The sequence below is a fragment of the Pogoniulus pusillus genome, chromosome 29 (genome assembly GCF_015220805.1).
Source record: "Pogoniulus pusillus isolate bPogPus1 chromosome 29, bPogPus1.pri, whole genome shotgun sequence".
Taxonomy (NCBI): domain Eukaryota; kingdom Metazoa; phylum Chordata; class Aves; order Piciformes; family Lybiidae; genus Pogoniulus; species Pogoniulus pusillus.
In genome coordinates, this window is record NC_087292.1 from 2,924,042 (window position 1) to 2,946,764 (window position 22,723).

The 22,723-nt window shown below is 52.3% G+C and overlaps 1 protein-coding gene across 1 annotated transcript in view; it reads right to left on the reverse strand.

Annotated features, from left to right (window-relative positions):
• Positions 1-22,121, reverse strand: part of CHMP4B (charged multivesicular body protein 4B) — a 35,449-nt gene extending 13,328 nt beyond the window's left edge. The window contains exon 1 of the mRNA XM_064167766.1: positions 21,719-22,121. Coding sequence (XP_064023836.1) covers positions 21,719-21,914 — 196 coding nt within the window. The 5' untranslated portion in view covers positions 21,915-22,121. The remainder of the gene's footprint in view (positions 1-21,718) is intronic.
• Between the last annotated feature and the right edge of the window lie 602 nt (positions 22,122-22,723).

A 22,723-nucleotide genomic window follows, 5' to 3' on the forward strand; every position in this document is an offset into this window, starting at 1 on the left:
AGGAGCTCAGGCTTGGGGCAGAGTGGCTGCAAACAGCCCCAGCAGGAAAGGAGCTCAGGTTTGGGGCAGAGTGGCTGCAAACTGCCCAGCAATAAAGGAGCTCAGGCTTGGGGCAGAGTGGCTGCAAACTGCCCCAGCAGGAAAGGAGCTCAGGCTTGGGGCAGAGTGGCTGCAAACTGCCCCTGCAGGAAAGGAGCTCAGGCTTGGGGCAGAGTGGCTGCAAACTGCCCCTGCAGGAAAGGAGCTCAGGCTTGGGGCAGAGTGGCTGCAAACTGCCCCAGCTGGAAAGGAGCTCAGGCTTGGGGCAGAGTGGCTGCAAACTGCCCCAGCAGGAAAGGAGCTCAGGTTTGGGGCAGAGTGGCTGGAAGCTGCCCAGCAATAAAGGAGCTCAGGCTTGGGGCAGAGTGGCTGCAAACTGCCCCAGCTGGAAAGGAGCTCAGGCTTGGGGCAGAGTGGCTGCAAACTGCCCCTGCAGGAAAGGAGCTCAGGCTTGGGGCAGAGTGCCTGCAAACTGCCCAGCAATAAAGGAGCTCAGGCTTGGGGCAGAGTGGCTGCAAACTGCCCCAGCAGGAAAGGAGCTCAGGCTTGGGGCAGAGTGGCTGCAAACTGCCCCTGCAGGAAAGGAGCTCAGGTTTGGGGCAGAGTGGCTGCAAACTGCCCAGCAATAAAGGAGCTCAGGCTTGGGGCAGAGTGGCTGCAAACTGCCCCAGCAGCAAAGGAGCTCAGGTTTGGGGCAGAGTGGCTGCAAACTGCCCCAGCTGGAAAGGAGCTCAGGTTTGGGGCAGAGTGGCTGCAAACTGCCCCAGCAATAAAGGAGCTCAGGCTTGGGGCAGAGTGGCTGCAAACTGCCCCAGCAGGAAAGGAGCTCAGGTTTGGGGCAGAGTGGCTGGAAGCTGCCCCAGCAGCAAAGGAGCTCAGGCTTGGGGCAGAATGGCTGGAAGCTGCCCCAGCAGGAAAGGAGTTGGTCTAGGCTGGATGTTAGGAGGAAGTTCTTGACACAGAGTGATTGGCATTGGAATGGGCTGCCCAGGGAGGTGGTGGAGTCACCATCCCTGGAGGTGTTGAAGCCAAGCCTGGCTGGGGCACTTAGTGCCATGGTCAGGTTTATTGGATAGGGCTAAGTTCTAGGTTGGACTGGATGAGCTTGGAGCTCTCTTCCAACCTGCTTGATTCTATGATCTGTTATGATAACAGAATTAAAGGCAGTAAGACATCTTAAACTGGGTGAGTCCTGGCATCCACCAGGAGGTGGTGGGCAGGCTCCAAATGATCTTCTCAGATGACATTTTGATATATTCACTGTCTTCAGCAGCAGCCACACTGAGATGCTGGAGCCAATTCTTATTCATGAAGATTGCAGAGCAGAGCTCTGACCAGTTCAAACTGACATAAATAGTTCATGACCTTTTTTTTACCTTGAAAAAGCAACAGAAAATGTCACAGTGTTAATGAGCTGATGGTCACTAACAGGAGCTGCCTCTAATCCATCCAGCTCCTTTTGCCATAGGAATTCTCAGGAAAGAAAACAGCTTCTAGGAGAAGAGGGGGAGAGTAAAAGAGCAGCTGAGGCAAGAGCAGGTAGATCAGCACTGACTGCTTTGAGTGCTTGAATTTATAGACTCCCTTTTGGGAGTTAGAAGGAGGTTTTGCAGCCTTTTGAAGAGCTCAGAGCTTTTTAATGCCTGTCCTGAGACACTGGCACAGGCTGCCAAGGAAGGTCGTGGGTGCCCCCTCCCTGGAGGTGTTCAAGGCCAGGATGGATGAGGCCTTGAGTACCCTGGGCTTGTGGCAGGTGTCCCTGCCCATAGCAAGGGTGATTGGAACTGGATGATCTTTAAAGTCCCTTCCAACCCAAACCATTCTATGGTTCTGTGAATCCTTTCCATGCAAGTCTGAATTTTATCCCTCTGCTCTCCCCAGAACTCTCTGTATGGTTTCCTTACTCTCCCTAACAGCCCAGCTCACAGCACAGCCTCCAGGTGCAGAGCTTTTGTTCTGCTTTACAGCTATGAACAACCATCTGCTCTCTCCCCTGCCCCAGCACTATCCCAGCTACAATCTTTGCCCTAGAGTCCATGATTCTATCAAGCCAAGCCTGGCTGGGGCACTTAGTGCCATGGTCTGGTTGGTTGGGCAGGGCTGGGTGCTAGGTTGGGCTGGCTGAGCTTGGAGCTCTCTTCCAACCTGCTTCATTCTAGGATTCTAGATCAGGCTGCCCAACACCACATCCAGCCTGGCCCTAAAACATTCAGGGATGAGACCTTCACACCACCTCCTATGGATGGAGCCTTGAGCAACCTGGGCTAGTGGAAGCTGTCCCTGCCTATGGCAGGGGAGTTGGAACTGGCTGACCTTGAAGGTCCCTTCCAACCCAAAGCACTCTATGAATAAACAGCAAATTCTCTTCTGCTGGCTTGTGGAGGTTTGCTGGTTTGGGCTGGATTTGTCTGGCTGTGTTTTGGGTTTGTTGGTTGTTTGGGTTTGGGGTTTTTTTTTTGGGGGGGGGTTGATTGTTGCTGGGGTTGATTTTTCTCTTTACAGCCTTCAACTGAGATATTCAAGGTGAGGCTCAACAGGGCTCTGGGTAACCTTACCTAGTTGAGGATGTCCTTGCTGACTGCAGAGGGGATTGGAGTGGATGATCTTTGGAGGTCACTTCCAAGCCAGCCCATTCAATGCTTCTCTGATTCTATGCTAACTGCATCAGTCTGAATTTCCTACTTACTTCAATTCCTGTCTCCCCTAGAAACTCCAAGCAGAACTTTGACACTTGACCATCTGACTGTGGTGAATACCAAGCAGCCAGGGGGTTCACTGCCATGCCCACTGATAAGCTGGAACTCCTGTTAAGGTTTCCAGGCATTACTCCTTCTGACTAACAAACCTTGAGGAGGGCAAAGAATGGAGTCCCTCAGCCAGGCTCTCCTCTGTCAGCACTCAGACTGAAAAGCATGGCTGCTCACCCACATCATTTCACTTTGGTCTCCAGCAATGCCAGCCAGGAATTCAATTGTATGCATTTTTAAAAGTAGTTCAACCTAGAGACAGCAAATCACTGACAAGAGCTGGCTCATGAGCCTCAAGGTTCCCCCCACCAATATTGACAGCAGGCTGTTGGTGAAAGAAGAAAAATGTTCAGTGGGAAGAAGCTGCAAGGTCATAAAAATATCATTTTATAGCAGAGTATCACTCTCAAGAGAGGAAAAACTGCCTGGGAGCTTGCCAGTCAGGAGTCAGCAGCCCTCCTGCAAGTGCATCAATGTCCACTGCTGCTGGTGGATGCAAAGCCCTCTTCAAGCCCTGGTCTCAAAGCTCTCTGCTGCTGGTGGACCCAAAACCCTCTGCTGCTGGTGGATCCAAAGCTCTCTGAAGCACTGGACCCAAAGGCCTCTGCTGCTGGTGGATCCAAAGCCCTTTCAAGCCCTGAACTCAAAGCTCTCTGCTGCTGGTGGACCCAAAACCCTCTGCTGCTGGTGGATCCAAAGCCCTCTGAAGCACTGGACCCAAAGCTCTCTGCTGCTGGTGGACCCAAAGCTCTCTGAAGCACTGGACCCAAAGGCCTCTGCTGCTGGTGGATCCAAAGCTCTCTGAAGCACTGGACCCAAAGGCCTCTGCTGCTGGTGGATCCAAAGTCCTCTGAAGCACTGGACCCAAAGCCCTCTGCTGCTGGGGGACCCAAAGCCCTCTCAAGTCCTGGACCCAAAGCCTTCTGCTGCTGGGGGACCCAAAGCCCTCTCAAGCCCTGGATCAAGCTGTTGATTAGAAAAGCTCCAGCAAGCTTCTTCCCCTGCTTCTGGATGGGCAGAAAACAGAGTTCTAGACAAACTTTAAGAAGCTTTCATGGAAGTTTTCTTGTCAGTTTTGCTGCCAGCTGTTTGAGTGGCCAGGCAAATCTTCCTACAGGGAGATCTCCTTTTCTTTGGTGCTTGTGCCCAAGATGAGGGTAGGCAATGCCACTGTGATTGGGCTGTGTGAAGGATGTTATCATAGAATCAGCCAGGTTGGAAGAGAGCTCCAAGCTCAGCCAGCCCAACCTAGCACCCAGCCCTGCCCAACCAACCACACCATGGCACTAAGTGCCCCAGCCAGGCTTGGCTGCAACACCTCCAGCCACGGCCACTCCACCACCTCCCTGGGCAGCCCATTCCAATGCCAATCACTCTCTCTGCCAGCAACTTCCTCCTCACATCCAGCCTGAACCTGACCTGGCACAGCTTGAGGCTGTGTCCCCTTGTTTTGTTGCTGGTTGTCTGGGAGAAGAGGCCAACCCCTACATGGCTATAATGTCCCTTTAGGTAGTTGTAGACAGCCTCTCCTCACAGGGCTGTGCTCCAGGCCCCTCCCCAGCCTTGCTGCCCTGCTCCAAACACCTTCCAGCACCTCAACATCTCTCTTGAATTGAGGGGCCCAGAACTGGACACAGCACTCCAGGGGTGTCCTGAGCAGTGCTGAGCACAGGGGCACAAGAACCTCCCTTGTCCTGCTGCCCACACTGCTCCTGAGCCAGCCCAGGATGCCATTGGCTCTGCTGCCCAACTGGGCACACTGCTGCCTCATCTTCAGCCTACTATCTACCACCACCCCCAGCTCCCTCTCTGCCTGGCTGCTCTCAGCCACTCAGTCCCCAGCCTGGAGTGCTGCTTGGGGTTGTTGTGGCCAAAGTGCAGAACCCTGCACTTGTCCCTGTTCAATCTCATCCCATTGGCCTCTGCCCACCCATCCAGCCTGGCCAGGTCCCTCTGCAGGGCTCTGCTACCTTCCAACAGCTCCACACTGCTCCTAGCTTGGTGTCATCTGCAAACTTACTGATGCTGGATTCAATCTCCTGATCCAGATCATCAATAAAGACATTGAACAGGACTGGGCCCAGCACTGATCCTTGGGGCACACCACTGGTGACAGCTGCCAACTGGATGTGGTGCCATTCACCACCACTCTCTGGGCTCTGCCATCCAGCCAGTTCTTGATCCAGCACAGAGTGAATCTGTCCAAATCATGAGCTGCCAGCTTGGCCAGGAGCTTCTTGTGGCCGACAGTGTCAAAGGCTTTGCTGCAGTCCAGGCAGACTCCATCCACAGCCTGCCCCACATTCAGCAGGCAGGAACTTGATCATAAAAGGAGATCAGGTTGGTGAGACATCTTAGAGATGCCTGGGTTGGAAAAGCCCTCTAAGATTATCCAGTCCACCCAGAAACCCAACACCATCATGGCCATTAAACCATGTCCTTGAGTGCCATGCCCACACACCTCTTGAGCACCTCCAGGGATGGGGACTCCACTGCCCCTCCCTGGGTGATGCCAGGGTAAAAATAGGCTGGTGGTGTCTGGTGGAGGAAGTAGCTGTACAGTAACAGACATTACCCACTGTGACAGATGCTGTAGTGTCATCATGGCCACCTCTGGGCTATGGTGGAGGGAGGAGGATGGAGAAAGATCAGCACTTGAACAGCTGTTCATTTGAGCCAAGGGAGGTTTAGGATCATAGAACTCTTTAGGTTGGAAAACACCTCTAAGATCATTGAGTCTAACCATGTCCAGCACCACCATGGCCATTAAACCATGTCCCCAAGTGCCATGGCCACATGTTTCTTGCACACCACCACCTGCCTGGGCAGCCTGGTCCAATCCCTGACCACTCTTGCAGCAAAGAAATTTTTAGCTGCTTTTAGCAGGGAAACAGGAGCAGAGTTCAGTCCTGGTTCTCTTTCTGAACATCTAATGAAGCTCCCAAACCCTATCCTTAAAGAAAACTATTCCCAGCTCAGACTGATTAAAGCTACTGCAATAAAGCAGCCAAATTCAGGCAGAGAAGACAAGAAGGCTTCTGTCCTTTCTGTGTTTAAAACACAAGATTCCCCTTGGGCACAGTGCCCAAGCAGCTCTATCATGAAAGAGATTAAACAGCAAAGCAATCCTGGCCTGTAAATACAGACAGGCAAAAGAGATAAAGAGAAAAGCATCCTGAGCAACAGCAAGCAGAGCTCTGATACACTCAACACCCAAACAACACAACCACCAGCACCCTCAGACCAGCACCCACTGTGCCTCTGCTCACCAGCACCCTCTGACCAGCACCCACTGTGCCTCTGCTCACCAGCACCCTCAGACCAGCACCCACTGTGCCTCTGCTCACCACCACCCTCAGACCAGCACCCACTGTGCCTCTGCTCACCAGCACCCTCAGACCAGCACCCACTGTGCCTCTGCTCACCACCACCCTCAGACCAGCACCCACTGTGCCTCTGCTCACCAGCACCCTCAGACCAGCACCCACTGTGCCTCTGCTCACCAGCACCCTCTGACCATCACCCACTGTGCCTCTGCCCACCAGCACCCTCAGACCAGCACCTACTGTGCCTCTGCCCACCAGCACCCTCAGACCAGCACCCATTGTGCCTCTGCTCACCAGCACCCCCAGACCAGCACCTACTGTGCCTCTGCTCACCAGCACCCTCTGACCAGCACCCACTGTGCCTCTGCTCACCAGCACCCTCAGACTATCACCTACTGTGCCTCTGCCCAGATGCACCTGGACCTCTGCAGCAGCATCTGTGGGTGCTGCTTCTCATCCCAAGGCAGAGGAGAGGTGGCTGTGCTCCAAGCAGAACACACTTCCCTCTCACACTGCCTTGTCAGTCACAGGCAGGTATCTCACACAGGCTGCAGTGTTTCTGAAGGTCAGGTCCTCTGCCTCCACTGCTGCTTATTCCTCAGGCAGGGACCTGCTCAAGTGTAAGTGTCAGATGGAAGTGAAAGCAGAACCAGCAAGCTCAGAAACCTCCTCCTGGCTTGGCCTTCTCCATACAAAGGAAGTGGGTAGTCAGGCAGCAAGCAAGCCTTCAGCCTTGGCAGTGAGGTGTATTAAAAGGGTTGGTCGGTTCTGCTTCACCTCTATTCTACCCTGATGAGGCTGCATCTGGAATATTGTACCCAGCTCTCAGATCCTCAGTTCAAGAAAGACCTCAAGGAACTGCCTGAAAGAGTTCAGCCCAGAGCCACAGAGCTGCTGCAGGCAGTGGAACATCGTCCTTGCGAGGGAGCTGAGGCTCTTGAGCTTGGAGCAGAGGAGCCTGAGCCCTCACTGCTGCTGATAAAGATGTGCAGGGCAGTGTCAGGAGGCCAGAGCCAGGCTCTGCTCTGCCCAGTGACAGGACAGGGGGTACAGGTACCAGCTAGAGCAGAGGAGATGCCATGTGAACAGAAGGAAAAGCCTTCTCACTGTGAGGGTGCTGCAGCCCTGGAGCAGGCTGCCCTGAGAGGTTGTGGAGTCTCCTTCTCTGGAGGCTTTCAAGACCTGCCTGGATGCATTCCTGTGTGACCTGCCCTGGGTAATCCTGCTCTGGCAGGGGGGTTGGACTGGGTGATCTTCTGAGGCTCCTTCCAACCTCTAACAGGCTGTGATGCTGTGTGATTCCTCCCTTAGGGCATCAAGACAAATGGCTCTCTGGTCAATAGCCTCCTGTAGAGCAATCTCTAGGGGAGTATGGGACAAGAAGAAGAAAAAAAACGAAAATAAAAAGGAAAAAAACATCAACTTCAGTGAGATTTGAAGCCCCTGTGAGAGAATCAGGAGAGATTCCCAATGACAGAGAAGTAACCAATGGGTCTGCTCCACCCAGGAGCTGGAAGGAGTCCAGGAAACACCAGAGCAGTCAAGCTCATCTAGGCCTAATGCTTCAAACCCAAACATGAAAGCTCTGGAGACAAAGCACAAACCACACTGCCCAGTTCTCAGTGTTCTTGGGGTCCTGTGTGTCACTGGCTGATGACAAGGGACTGGAAAGGTACCTCAGAAGTGTTTGACCCCAAACACATTTCTTCTTACCAAATAAACCTAGAGAATTCCTAAGCCTGCTGGGGTAAATGATCCTGCTTTACCCTTTTCAACTGCCCAGGAGCTTTGCTGCTAAAACTCTGCACTCCTGCTTCACCTGGGAGCTTTGCACACACACAGGAGGAGACAATTAGTCAGAGGGCAACAGAAGGTGAACATTTCAGGATGAAAAATAAAAGCTGCTTCGTGGGATTCTCACAAACACAAAGACTCCCTCGTGGGTTTCCTTCTTGATTTTGTGATTGCTGAAGAGAGCTTCTTAAAGAGAATTGCAGTGAAAATCTATAATCTTCCTCTGGATCCCAGCCAGAAATGCATCAGGTTGAGATTTAGCTTAAGAAGAACAGAAGCAGCTCTTCTCCAAGTATCTTCAAGGCCAACGGGATGAGACTGAACAAGGCCAAGTGCAGGGTTCTGCACTTTGGCCACAACAACTCCAAGCAGCACTACAGGCTGGGGACTGAGTGGCTGAGAGTAGCCAGGCAAAGAGGGAGCTGGGGGTGCTGGGGGAGAGGAGCTGCAGAGGAGGCAGCAGTGCCCAGGTGGGCAGCAGAGCCAATGGCATCCTGGGCTGGCTCAGGAGCAGTGTGGGCAGCAGGACAAGGGAGGTTCTTGTGTCCCTGTGCTCAGCACTGCTCAGGCCACCCCTGGAGTGCTGTGTCCAGTTCTGGGCTCCTCAGTTCAAGAGAGATGTTGAGGTGCTGGAAGGTGTCCAGAGAAGGGCAACAAAGCTGGGGAGGGGCCTGGAACACAAACCCTATGAGGAGAGGCTGAGGGAGCTGGGGGGGTGCAGCCTGGAGAAGAGGAGGCTCAGGGCAGAGCTCATTGCTGCCTGCAGCTGCCTGCAGGGAGGCTGTAGCCAGGTGGGGTTGGGCTCTGCTGCCAGGCAGCCAGCAGCAGAAGAAGGGGACAGAGGCTCAAGCTGTGCCAGGGCAGGTCTAGGCTGGATGTGAGGAGCAAGTTGCTGGCAGAGAGAGTGATTGGCATTGGAATGGGCTGCCCAGGGAGGTGGTGGAGTGGCCGTGGCTGGAGGTGTTGCAGCCAAGCCTGGCTGGGGCACTTAGTGCCATGGTGTGGTTGGTTGGGCAGGGCTGGGTGCTAGGTTGGGCTGGCTGAGCTTGGAGCTCTCTTCCAACCTGCCTCATTCTATGATCTCATAATGTTCTGTTCTCACAAAGATGCATTTTGCAGTAGACTGTGGCATAAAGCACAGAGAAGGCAGACAAGAAGGGCCTCCTGCTGCCCCCCAAGTCAGCATCTTAGGAGGCATGGATACAAAATCAGGCTCATGCTCTTCGATTCCAGAGGCACAGATCACTGCTCCTGCCAAATGACAAGCAGGACCTTCAAAACACATTCACAAGCAATGCATTCATGTCCAGGACCTTACATATATGCTTTTAGGTCACAGAATGATAAAAAATGGTTGGAAGGGACCTTCAGAGATCATCGAGTCCACCCCTCCTGCCAGAGCAGGATCACCTAAAGCAGGTCACAGGAGGTTCAGGTGGGCTTTGAAAGCCTCCAGAGATGGAGACTCCATCACCTCTCTAGGCAGCCTGCTGCAGAGCTCTGCCACCCTCACAGCTAGGAAGTTCTTTTTCACCTTTAGGTGGAACTTCCCAGGTTCAATTTTATGCTCATTACCTCTTGTCTCATCACTGGGGACCACTGAGAAGAGTCTGGTCCCATCTTCCTGACACCTACCCCTTAGATATTTGTACTATCTCTCCATGAGGTTCACCTTCACCTTATGGTTTATGCTCACTTGAATCTTTGCCCACACTCAGGCCTGAGTTTGAAGCTTTCTCTTCCTTGAATTCCAGATTGCTCCACTCAAATTTCTAACCCCAAATACCCCCAGCATCAAGAGACACACTTCCAGCTCCAGTTCACCACCAGCTGGCCCCTGGCTGGGAGATCTCAGGTCACCCTTGGATCTTATCACAGTTAGCAGCTCCAAGCTGAAGGAGCAGGGGACTGTTGCCAGGAGAAGCAGAACTTCCCTCCTCCTCCCAGTCACATTCCTGACTCCCTCTCCTGCCAGCTCTGGCCTTTGTGTGCCTAAGTGCAAAAAAAAAACCACAACTGGGTTTTCTCCTGGGTTCTTTTATTTTAAGAGCTAGGATTTGGCTGGCTCAGCAAACTAATCCAGCTCATGCACTGCCCACATGAATGCTAACACCAGCACAAGAGAAACGGGCAGGACAGGGCAGCCACAGCGCTGGAGATCAGCCTGTGCCAGCTCCTCCACCCCCTACCAGGCAGGTTAGCTGAGCTGCTGCTGGAAGGGGAGCTTCTGCCTCTCTGGAAGGAGTTATCAAACACTGGAATAGGTTGTGATATTTATTTAGCTCCTTTTAAACCAGGGTGAAAAAGACCTCTAAGATCATCAAATCCAATCTACCACCTAACCCTTCTAGGGGCTTGGAGCACCACCCTGGAGGTGTTTGTACAACATCTGATGCTAAGAGATGTGGTTAAGCACCAGAATCAATAAACTTAAAGGTCTTTTCCAGCCAAAATGGTTCTTGGAGTCTAAGATTGGTTATTCTGAAGCTCCAGAAGCAGTTCATTGTGCTCACAGAATCAGGCAGGTTGGAAGACACCTCCAAGATCATCCAATCCTCTCCAGACACAGCAACAGACAAAGCAGATCAGGCTGTGCCAGCTCCTCCACCCCCTACCAGGCAGGTTAGCTGAGCTGCTGCTGGAAGGGGAGCTTCTGCCCCTCTGGAAGAGGTTATCAAACACTGGAATAGGTTGTGATATTTAGTTCCTTTTAAACCAGAGAGGAAAAGACCTCTAAGATCATCAAATCCAATCTACCACCTAACCCTTCTAGGGGCTTGGAGCACCACCCTGGAGGTGTTTGTACAACATCTATCTGATGCTAAGAGATGTGCTTTAGTACCAGAATCAATAAACTTAAAGGTCTTTTCCAGACAAAATGGTTCTTGGAGTCTAAGATTGGTTATTCTGAAGCTCCAGAAGCAGTCCATTGTGCTCACAGAATCAAACAGGTTGGAAGAGACCTCCAAGATCACCCAATCCTCTCCAGACATAGCAGCAGACAAAGCAGATCAGGCTGTGCCAGCTCCTCCACCCCCTACCAGGCAGGTTAGCTGAGCTGCTGCTGGAAGGGGAGCTTCTGCCCCTCTGGAAGGGGAGCTTCTGCCCCTCTGGAAGGGGAGCTTCTGCCCCTCTGGAAGGGGAGCTTCTGCCCCTCTGGAAGGAGTTATCAAACACTGGAAGAGGTTGTGATATTTATTTAGCTCCTTTTAAACCAGAGAGGAAAAGACCTCTAAGATCATCAAATCCAATCTACCACCTAACCCTTCTAGGAGGTTGAAGCACCACCCTGGAGGTGTTTATACAACATCTATCTGATGCTAAGAGATGTGGTTAAGCACCAGAATCAATAAACTTAAAGGTCTTTTCCAGCCAAAATGGTTCTTGGAGTCTAAGATTGGTTATTCTGAAGCTCCAGAAGCAGTTCATTGTGCTCACAGAATCAGGCAGGTTGGAAGAGACCTCCAAGATCACCCAATCCTCTCCAGACACAGCAACAGGCAAAGCAGATCAGGCTGTGCCAGCTCCTCCACCCCCTACCAGGCAGGTTAGCTGAGCTGCTGCTGGAAGGGGAGCTTCTGCCCCTCTGGAAGAGGTTATCAAACACTGGAAGAGGTTGTGATATTTAGTTCCTTTTAAACCAGGGTGAAAAAGACCTCTAAGATCATCAAATCCAACCTATCACCTAACCCTTCTAGGGACTTGGAGCACCACCCTGGAGGTGTTTGTACAACATCTATCTGATGCTAAAAGATGTGCTTTAGTAACAGAATCAATAAACTTAAAGGTCTTTTCCAACCCAAATGGTTCTTGGAGTCTAAGATTGGTTATTCTGAAGCTCCAGAAGCAGTTCATTGTGCTCACAGAATCAGGCAGGTTGGAAAACACCTCCAAGATCACCCAATCCTCTCCAGACACAGCAGCAGGCAAAGCAGATCAGCAGACTGACTGATATTGAAGACAAAAGGTTGAGGGAGGGCAGGCAGTGGCTTTTCCACCCAAACAGGCAGCTAAACTGCATTACCTGTGACACATGCCAGCCAGAGGTGGGCATAAAAACAGAGCTTCTGGCTTCAGCCCACAGCCAAGCTTCTGGCTTGTTTGCTTTTGGTGCAGGGTGGAGCACAGAAGTGATCTCTTTCCAGGAAAAGCCTGAATTATACAGCAGGAATCTAGCAGTGGTTTTGCAGCCATTTTCTGTATTCAGTCAGCAGGGGGAAAAAAAGGCCAAAACTCAAACCCAGTGTTCTATTTATTTACAGTGGAAGGGAAAATTTGACATCAGGGAAGAAAAAAACATCAGCCACCAGGAGCCAGAGCTGACAGAACATCCACAAAATGTCAATCTCCTGCTATGGGCTGAATGTACTTACTGCATATTGGCATCATAGTCATGGAATCAGCCAGGGTGGAAGAGAGCTCCAAGCTCAGCCAGCCCAACCTAGCACCCAGCCCTGCCCAACCAACCACACCATGGCACTAAGTGCCCCAGCCAGGCTTGGCTGCAACACCTCCAGCCACAGCCACTCCACCACCTCCCAATGCCAATCACTCTCTCTGCCAGGAACTTCCTCCTCACAGCCAGCCTAGACCTGCCATGGCACAGCTTGAGCCTCTGTCCCCTTCTTCTGCTGCTGGCTGCCTGGCAGCACAGCCCAACCCCACCTGACTACAGCCTCCCTGCAGGCAGCAATCAGCTCTGCCCTCAGCCTCCTCTGCTGCAGGCTGCACACCCCCAGCTCCCTCAGCCTCTCCTCACAGGGCTCTGCTCCAGGCCCCTCCCCAGCCTTGCTGCCCTTCTCCAAACACCTTCCAGCACCTCAACAGCTCTCTGCAATGGAGGAGCCCAGAACTGGACACAGCACTCCGGGGGTGGCCTGAGCAGTGCTGAGCACAGGGGCAGAAGAACCTCCCTTGTCCTGCTGCCCACACTGCTCCTCAGCCAGCCCAGGATGCCATTGGCTCTGCTGCCCACCTGGGCACTCTGCTGCCTCTTCAGCTCCTCTCTACCAGCACCCCCAGCCCCCTCTCTGCCTGGCTGCTCTCAGCCACTCTGTCCCCAGCCTGTAGTGCTGCTTGGGGTTGTTGTGGCCAGAGTGCAGAACCCTGCACTTGGCCTTGTTCAGTCTCATCCCACTGGCCTCTGCCTGGCCAGGTCCCTCTGCAGGGCTCTGCTACCCTCCAACAGCTCCACACTGCTCCTAGCTTGGTGCCATCTGCAAACTCACTGCTGCTGGACTCAATCCCCTGCTCCAGATCATCAATAAAGACATTGAACAGGACTGTGCCCAGCACTGATCCCTGGGGCACAGCACTAGTGCCAGCTGCTAACTGGATGTGGCACCATTCACCACCATATTAGCTCTTCACACCCACTGTGGTGTCTGTGGGCCTGGTGTTTGTTAACAAAAAGGTAAATATCTCATAGCAGGCAGGAGCATAACTGCCTTGATCCACCCTGGATCTTTAGAAGTGACATCCTAGGAGAGTGGCAGCTTTTGCCCCCTGCTGTGATCTTCACAGAAAGACAGAACTTGAGTTTTGAGGAGCTACTAAAAGCCAGGAGACACAGACCTGGAGAATCATACAATGGCTTGGGTTGGAAAGGACCTACAAAGGTCATCTAGTCCAACCCCCATGCAGTAAGCAGGGACAGCCTCAACTAGATCAGGTTGTCCAGAGCCATGTCAAGCCTCACTTTGTGTATCTCCAGGGATGGGCCTCAACTACCTCCTTGGGCAACTTGTTCAAGCACCTTCATGGTGCAGAACTTGTTCCTAACATCCAACCCAAATCTAGTTTGAAACCATTGCCCCCTGCCCTATCACTGCAGCCACTGGAAACAGTCTCTCTCCAGTTCTGGAACTGTTAATGACCAAAGTGGTCAGAGATCAAGGAATTACCTTCTTACTTCTCTGTGTGTGTGTCCTTTGTGCCTTTGGCTTTGCACCACCAGGTGAGAGCCAGAAGGAGTAAAACTGGAGATCAAGATCATCTTGAGCTACCCTGAAACTGAATCCTGAGCCCCAAAACTTGACATCCCATGGGAAGCTCCAGCAGCTTGGTCTGCATCATGGAGTTTAAGTGCCTGCTAAAGTCTTCCAGGCTTGAAATGATGTCATATTGACAAACTGGAGCGGAATAAAAGGCTGCAGCAGCAGCACAGGACCGTGGAGCTCACAGCTGGGCACTCCTTTTGTTACAGCAAAATTCCTCTTCAGGACAGACTTAAAAATCCAGTTAGCTACTGGCTGACTGTGTTCAAAGTGCTGTACTGCTGCTCCTGCACTGGGAGGAGTAAATCCACCACTCACCAGCTAGGATGAAAGTGTTGATGGCAGGTTGGGGGGTGGAACAAAAGCAGCAGCAGGACACAGGCTGTTGTCAGAACAGGCTGAACACTTGCATGAGAACACAAAACATAAGCACAACCCAACAACAGGCACCAGTACAGGCTGGAGCTGCCCTGCTGGGCCATGGAGAGGGACCTTGGAGTGTTTGCAGACAGCAAGTTCTGTGTGGAGCAGCAATGTGCTCTAGTGGCCAAGAGAGACAAAGGTATCCTGGGGGGGGCATCAGGAAAAGTGTGGCCAGCAGGGCTGAGGTTCCTCTCCCCCTCTACTCTGTCCTAGTGAAACCACACATGGAATACTGGTTTGGGCTCCCCAGTTAAGGAAAGACAGGGACCTGCTGGAGAAAGCCCAGCAGAGAGCCAGGAGGATGAGTAGGGGACTTGAGCATCTCCCCTATGGAGAGAGCCTGAGAGCCCTGGGGCTGGTTAGGCTGGAGAAGAGAAGGCTGAGAGGAGATCTGAGCAATGGGTACAAATGTCTGAGGGGTGGGGGGCAAAGGATGGAGCTAATCTCTCTTCAGTGGTGCACAGCAATAAGCCAAGGAGCAATGGATCCAAACTGGAACAGAGAAGGTTCCAGCTCAACATGAGGAGAAACTTCTTTGGTGTGAGGGTGGCAGAGCCCTGGAGCAGGTTGCCCAGAGAGGTTGTGCAGTCTCCTTCTCTGGAGACATTCAAGATCCATCTGGATGCATTCCTGTGCAGACTACCTTGGGTGATGCTGCTTTGGCAGGGGGGGCTGGACTGGATAGTCTCTGGAAGTCCCTTCCAACTTGTAAGGTTCTGTGATTCTCCCCAGGCATGGGGTTGTTAACTTGAACCTTTTCCAGAAACACTTCTAGAGAGGATCCATCTTCTCCTTGGCAGATTTTCACCCCAGGGACATGCAGATTAAAGCCATAACTGTTGATCTCTCTCCTCACAGAATGATAGATGTTGGAAAGGACCTCTGGAGATCATCAAGTCCAATCCCCCTGCCACATGAGCAGCTGTGTGCATAAACAGTGTGCAAGAAAACTTCTTCAGGGTGGTTTGGTTTTTTCTGTATTGAGGGGGGTGAGGATTAAAATGTAACCAGGCTGTTCCCAGACTGGGGTGGGAATAACCAATTGGCTGCTGGGCAACAAATCTTGGAGAAGGTAAGGCTGAAGGGAGACCTTAAAGCTTTCTCTAACTCCCTGAAACGAGGTTGGAATGAGGCAGGGGTTGGTTGGTCTCTTCTCTCAGGTTAAGAAGTCATAGGACAAGAGGAAACAGCCTCAAGTTGAGCCAGGGGAGGTTTAGGTTGGATATTAGGAGAAAGTTCTTTGCTGCAAGAGTGGTCAGGGATTGGAACAGGCTGCCCAGGGAGGTGTTCAAGGAATGTGTGGCCATGGCACTTTGGGACACGGCTCAGTGGGCATGGTGGTGTTGGGTTGATGGTTGGACTGGATGATCTTAGAAGTATCTTCCAGCCTCAGGGATTCCATGATTCTCTCTCAGCACTGCTGTCCTCTCCAGTCCCCATGTGCTGCTGGGAAGTGGCAGAAAGCTCTCTCCATGTTTTGTTTTCCTTTCACTATTTAACTAACAGCACCCAACAGACATCTGGAAGGGTCCTTCACCTCCTCACACTGCTGTGTGTCATCCACCTGTCCTCAGTGCCATCTTCCTTCACCATCTAGAAGCAGCACACCTGCCCTGGCACCAACCTCACACTTACAGCCTGTTCCCTCTCCCCTTCCAGGAGCTGATTTGGCATTATGGAGTAATTAGGAGGAATTGGTGGAATGGAATCAAACCCACAAATTGCTACTTATTAAAACAATTTGAGTTCCTTCAGAAGGTGCAGTGATGACAGAACTGCCAAGCCTGTGCAGCCAGAAGAGAACAGAAAGACCTTGAGAAAAGGAACTTTTAATCCAAAGTTGAAAGCTTCCCTGTCAAGAAACAACACAGACTAAGGAACTTTACACCTGGTAGCTACTCCTTAGAACCTCAGAACTTGATGAGGAGTTCCTCTGGTTATACATCTGGATAATATCCTAAATGCAGACTGTAAAAGCCATAGCTGTATACTAAGTTCATCAGTTAATTAAAACCTGGCTGTGTTTGGGGCAGGCAGAGGGAGCAGAGGGCTTTAAGTTTCTGTGCTTTCATTAGACTCCAGAAGTGGTGAAGGCTTGAGTCAATGAGCCCTTAGAAACCCCTCTGGCTTGGCACACAAACAAGCAGGCAGTGTGCTGCAGAGCAGAGAGAGTTTCCTTTTGTCACCCCTTCTGTGCCAGACACCCATCTTCCCTCTGAGAAAACAAACCAGACATCCTCTCAGGTTCTCCAAGGTGACTTTAAGCTTCCAGGTAAAACTCCCTGCCTCGCTGCTGTCTGTTCTCCTGCCAGCTTCACCCCAGCAGCTTCCACTGATGTCAGCAAAACTGTGCAGCAGAGCCTTACACATGGGCACCACTCAGGACATGCTCCTTCAGAGGAACACATTCAAGCCTTGGAGAGCTAGAGGAGAAGAGATTTACATTAGATGTTAGGAAGAAGTTCTTCACCATAAGGGTGGTGACATACTGGAACAGGTTGCCCAAAAAGTGATGGAAGCTTCATCCCTGGAAGTTAAGACCAAGCTGGATGTGGCTCTGGGTAACCTGATCCAGTGGTAAGTGTCCCTGCTCCATGGCAGGGAGGTTGGAACTGGATGATCCTTCCAACCCTGCCAGCTGAAGCTTTCTTAGTTCACACAGAATCACTAAGGACTCCTCAAGCTGTAGCTTTCAGCTCTAACACTTTAAACCCTCTCTAGCTTCTGTTGGGGTTTACTTAAAACATTCAATTTGATCAAAAGATTTCCATCAACAAGACAAACTTTCCTATATAACACCCAAAGGGGTTTACTTTCACTCAAATTACAGCTTTAAGTCACTTTGCAGCAAAGTGACATCACTTTTACAGTATAAAGCAGCCTGAAGTCAGAGAGGGGGAAAATCCACATAGCTGCATACAAACAAAATTCCCAAAGAGAGCATATAAAAAAATGAAATAACTGCACAGAAAAAGGCAGAGTGGGGGAAAAACATCCAAGCTACTGCATATAAAAAGGCAGAGGGGGGAAAAGAAATTCAAACAACTGCATATAAAAAGGCAGAGTGGGGGAAAAACATCCAAGCAACTGCATATACAAAGCAGAGTAGGGAAAAAATCCAAAGAACTGCATATAAAAAGTCAGAGTGGGGAAAAGAAATCCAAGGAATTGCATATAAAAAGAGTGGAGGGAAAAATCCAAGCAACTGCATTTAAAAAGTTAGAATGGGGAAAAAAACATCCAAGCAACTGCATTTAAAAAGTTAGAACAGGGAAAAAAACATTCAAGCAACTGCACATAAAAAGGCAGAGTGGGGAAAAAAACCAAGCCACTGCATATAAAAAGCAGAGTGGGAGAAAAAACCCAAGCAACTGCATATAAAAAGTCAGAGGGGGGAAAAAAATCCAAGCTACTGCATATAAAAAGGCAGAGTGGGGGAAAAAATCCAAGCAATTGCATATAGGAAGTCAGAGTGGGGAAAAAATCCAAGCAACTGCATATAAGAAGTCAAAGGGGGAAAAGAAATTCAAGCAACTGCACATAAAGAGGTAGAGTGGGGAAAAAATCCAAGCAACTGCATATAAGAAGTCAGAGTGGGGAAAGAAATCCATGCAACTGCATATAAAAAGCAGAGTGGGAAAGAAATCCAAACAACTGCACATAAAAAGTCATAGTGGGGGAAAAAATCCAAATAACTGCATATAAAAAGTCAAGAGGGGGAAAAGAAATCCAAGCAATTGCATATAAAAAAAATCAGAGTGGGGAAAAAATCCAAGCAACTGCACATAAGAAGTCAAAGGGGGAAAAGAAATTCAAGCAACTGCATATAAAGAGGTAGAGTGGGGAAAAAAATCCAAGCAACTGCATATAAGAAGTCAGAGTGGGGAAAGAAATCCATGCAACTGCATATAAAAAGCAGAGTGGGAAAGAAATCCAAACAACTGCACATAAAAAGTCAAAGGGGGAAAAGAAATCCAAGCAACTGCATATAAAAAGTCAGAGTGGGGAAAAAATCCAAGCAACTGCACATAAGAAGTCAAAGGGGGAAAAGAAATCCAAGCAATTGCATATAAAAGTCAGTGGGGGAAGAGAAATCCAAACAATTGCATATAAAAAGTCAGAGGGGGAAAAGAAATCCAAACAACTGCATATAAAAAGTCAGAGGGGGAAAAGAAATCCAAACAACTGCATATAAAAAGTCAAAGGGGGGAAAGACATCCAAACAACTGCATATAAAAAGTCAGAGTGGGGGAAAAGACATCCAAGCAACTGCATATAAGAAGTCAGAGTGGGGGAAAAGACATCCAAGCAACTGCATATAAGAAGTCAGAGTGGGGGAAAAGACATCCAAGCAACTGCATATAAGAAGTCAGAGTGGGGGAAAAGACATCCAAGCAACTGCATATAAGAAGTCAGAGTGGGGGGGAAAAGACATCCAAGCAACTGCATATAAAAAGCAGAGTGTGGAAAAAAAGCCAAACAACTGCATATAAAACACTGCAGACTGCACGTCAAAACTACCCAAATTAAAAGAATCCAAACAACTGCACATTAAGAAAGTCACGTTTTAAAACCTAAACAACTGCATCTGAGACCCAAGCGATTTGTTCCAGCTCAAGTGATCATCTTGAGAGCAGAATAAACAAGCAGTCCCTTAGCCTGTGCTGAGGGGAAGTCACTTCCCAGCAAGCCAGCAGATAAGCGGTTGTCTTTTCAGCCCAATAATAAAAGTTGGCCTCTTAGGTTCAGAAGTTGCCTGGGAAATCAAACAGAGGTTTTGTTTTTCCACCAGAAACGCATCCCTAGCCCTTCTTCCTTTTCACAGCTCCTTAATTACTCGTCAGGATCCTGGGTTTTTGCTGGGAGACCTCAATTAGCCTGCCTCAGAATGCTGCTGTGACCAGGCAGGTTTTTCTCCTTCCTCCACCTCTGAAGAAATTCCATCTCTCCACTACAAGCTCTCCAGAGCACACTAATGAGCAGCAGGCAGAAAGGCATGAAGAGAGATGACATTACAGCAGAGTAAGATAAACATCTGAGCAACCAGCAGCAGGAGGAGAAGTTTAGGAGAAGCTAAACACCACCAACGTTAAGACAGAGGATGCAAAGGAGGAAGGTTGGAGACAAGATGTATTTTAGTTCTCCTTTTAAGTTCATTACCAAACTAGACCAAAAATGGTGTCAGAAACTCAGACTTATTAACACTGCTGCAATAAGTTTGCTTTAGAAACTAACTTGCCCAAGTCTGAAGTCATGGTGGGTTGAGGTCCTTTAGAAGACATCTGGGGCAGCAAATGAGACCTCTGCCACCCTGTTGCTGCCTACAGATCTCGACAAGGCTCCGGACAACCTGATCTAGTTGAGAATGTCCCTGCTTACTGCAGAGGGAGTTGAGACTAGATGACTTTTGGAGGTGCCTTCCAACCCAGAGCATTCTCTGACTCTCTGAAATCCAGGAAGCCCTCCTGAGCTTGTTTCCTTCCCACCATCAGCTCACAACCCGAGAGCCCTGCTGCAGCATACTGCTCTGAAGAGAGCAAGGAGGCTCGAAACGCTGCCTGCAGCAGCGATACGAAGCAGAATCTGTTATCAGCAATTACTGCCAATTAGCCCTTGCCACTTGGCCAACAGCTGTGCGTGAGCAACTCCCAGGGCCACAGCCAGAGCCACACCTCCTGCCTCCAACCCTGAAACGCAGCACAGGAAGGGCAAACGTCAACACAAAGAGCTAACCCACTTCTAAGGACTGCTGTAAAAGGAGGAGGGAGCTCATCAGAGCACAGGAATACATCAACTGACAGCCCATTTCTTACCTTCAGCCTGACAGACCGTTCCTGGACAGCACTGCAAATACATAGCTGGGACAGGGATACACCAGAGAGAGCCCAGTGGAGGCTAGGATGACAAAGGGACTGGAACATCTGTCTGATAAGCAAAGGCTGAGAGCCTTGGGGCTGTTTAGTCTGAAGAAGGGAAGGCTGAGAGGGGTTCTTATGAATGGTTACAAACACCTGAAGGGTGGGGGTCAAGAAGTAGGGGCCAGGCTCTTTTCAGTGGTACCCCATGTCCTAGCACAGGACAACTGACACGAACTGGAATATAGGAGACTCCACTTCAATGTAAGGAGGAACTTCTTCACTGTGAGAGTGCTGGAGCAGGCTGCCCACAGAGGTTATGGAATCTCCTTCCCTGGAGACTTCTGAAACTCACCTGAATGCCTCCCTGTGTGACCTGCTCTGTGTGATGCTGCTTTGGACTGGATGATCTCCAGAAGCCCTTTCCAATCCCCACCACCCTCTGAATTTATGATTCTGTGACCTCCCCAGGCAGCTCAAGTTCCACTTGGTCAAGGCTGATTTCTAACTGTCATTTACAAGCCACACAGCAATAAAATCCTATTTCACCAAATCCTTGCATTAAGCAGGGTTTTGATAAAGAGTTTTGGGTTTAGAAGGGGGTGGGGGTAAAGACCAAGGTAGCAGCATGAGGCCTTACTGCAGGCTGAGTGCTGCTGCTCCAGCTATTCCTGCAGGTCACCAGCGCCACCCCAGCTGCTGCTCTAATCACAGAATCATCAAGCAAGTTGGAAGAGAGCTCCAAGCTCAGCCAGCCCAACCTAGCACCCAGCCCTGCCCAACCAACCACACCATGGCACTAAGTGCCCCAGCCAGGCTTGGCTGCAACACCTCCAGCCACAGCCACTCCACCACCTCCCTGGGCAGCCCATTCCAATGCCAATCACTCTCTCTGCCAACAGCTTCCTCCTCACATCCAGCCTAGACCTGCCCTGCCACAGCTTGAGGCTGTGTCCCCTTCTTCTGCTGCTGGCTGCCTGGCAGCAGAGCCCAACCCCACCTGGCTACAGCCTCCCTGCAGGCAGCTGCAGGCAGCAATCAGCTCTGCCCTGAGCCTCCTCTGCTGCAGGCTGCACCCCCCCAGCTCCCTCAGCCTCTCCTCACAGGGCTGTGCTCCAGGCCCCTCCCCAGCCTTGCTGCCCTGCTCCAAACACCTTCCAGCACCCCAATATCTCCCCTGAACTGGGACACGCAGCTCTGGACACAGCGCTTCCCCGAGCGAAGGCGCAGAGGGCCGAGCAGCGGCAGCCTGACACGCACATCAGGCGGCAGTGACGCGGCACCACGGCCGGGCAGGGGCCGCCCTTCCCGGTGGGGGGGAAGCCGGCTCCGGTAGGAACCCGTCGGGGGCAGGCCCCGGGCAGAGCAGTAAGCTGCACGACACAGCACACGTAGCCACACGCAGATCCCGCCGCGGCCCGCCCCTCCGCCGGGCAGCCGGGCCCCGCCGGACCTGTTGCCAAGGGAAGCAGTGGTCTGGCCCGGCACAGCCTGGCCCAGCCTGCCCTGCCCGCTCCCGGCCCGCCCCGGCCGCTCACCGCGCTTGTTCTTAGTGCCGTGCTTGCGGGCGGCCGCCAGCTCCTGCTCGATCTTCTTCTCGAGGAACTCCTGCTTCTTACTCAGCATCTCCTCCGTGTCGCGGAGCCGATGGATCGCCTCCTGCGGGGACGGACCCTTGCCGGCGCCCTTCCCGCCGGCGCCCGTCCCGAACAGCTTCCCCAGGAGCCCCGACATGGCTGCGCCGGGCCGGGCCGGGCCGCCGAGGCCGCGATATCAGCTGCGGGCGGTGAGGACGGCCGTGGAGCACCGCTGCGCCGCTCCCCTCACTCCGTGATCTCCTCACAGACCGTCAGGCCGCTCACCGGCAGAGCCCAGGCCGCCGCGTCCGCTCGCAGGACTCCCCGCACCCCGCCCGCTCCAGCCCGGCCTGCCCTGCCCCGCCCCGGCCCCGCCGCCCCCGAGCCGCATCTAGGTCCCGGCGTGCACCGCGGGCCCGAGCCGCGGCGGCAGGCGGCAGGCGCCCGCGGGGGCTGCTGGGAGATGTAGTCCCCGCCGGAGCGGGGCGCAGAGCATGACGGGAACGAGGGCAGCGGCAGAGCGGAGCCGGGGAGCGGCGTCACGCGGCTCGCTGACGTCACGCCCGGGGCTGGCGGCGGCGGGGGGGGGGGGGGCGGTCAGGCGGTGCCGGTGCCGGTGCCGGAGCCATGGCAGCCGCGGCGGGGCCCCTGCAGGCCTAAAGGCGCCGCGGGAAGCGGCCCCGCGGCAGGGCCGGGAGCGGAGCTTTGCCCGGACAGCGATGCCTGCCCCCGGGGCCGCCCAGGGCTCAGCCTGGCGGCCAAGCGCGGAAGGAGCGAGAATAAACACGGAGGGTGGGGCTGGAACCGTGGCTGGGGCGAGGCTCGGGCGGGTGGGTGCAAGAGGCGGGCACGGCCGGGAAAACCTGCCCGCTGCAGCCGGGAGCGGGGCTGGGGCGGGCCCCGGGGAGCTCTCCCGTCCCGCAGCGCCGGGGCCTTTAAATTGCCCTGCCCGCTGCCACAACGCGG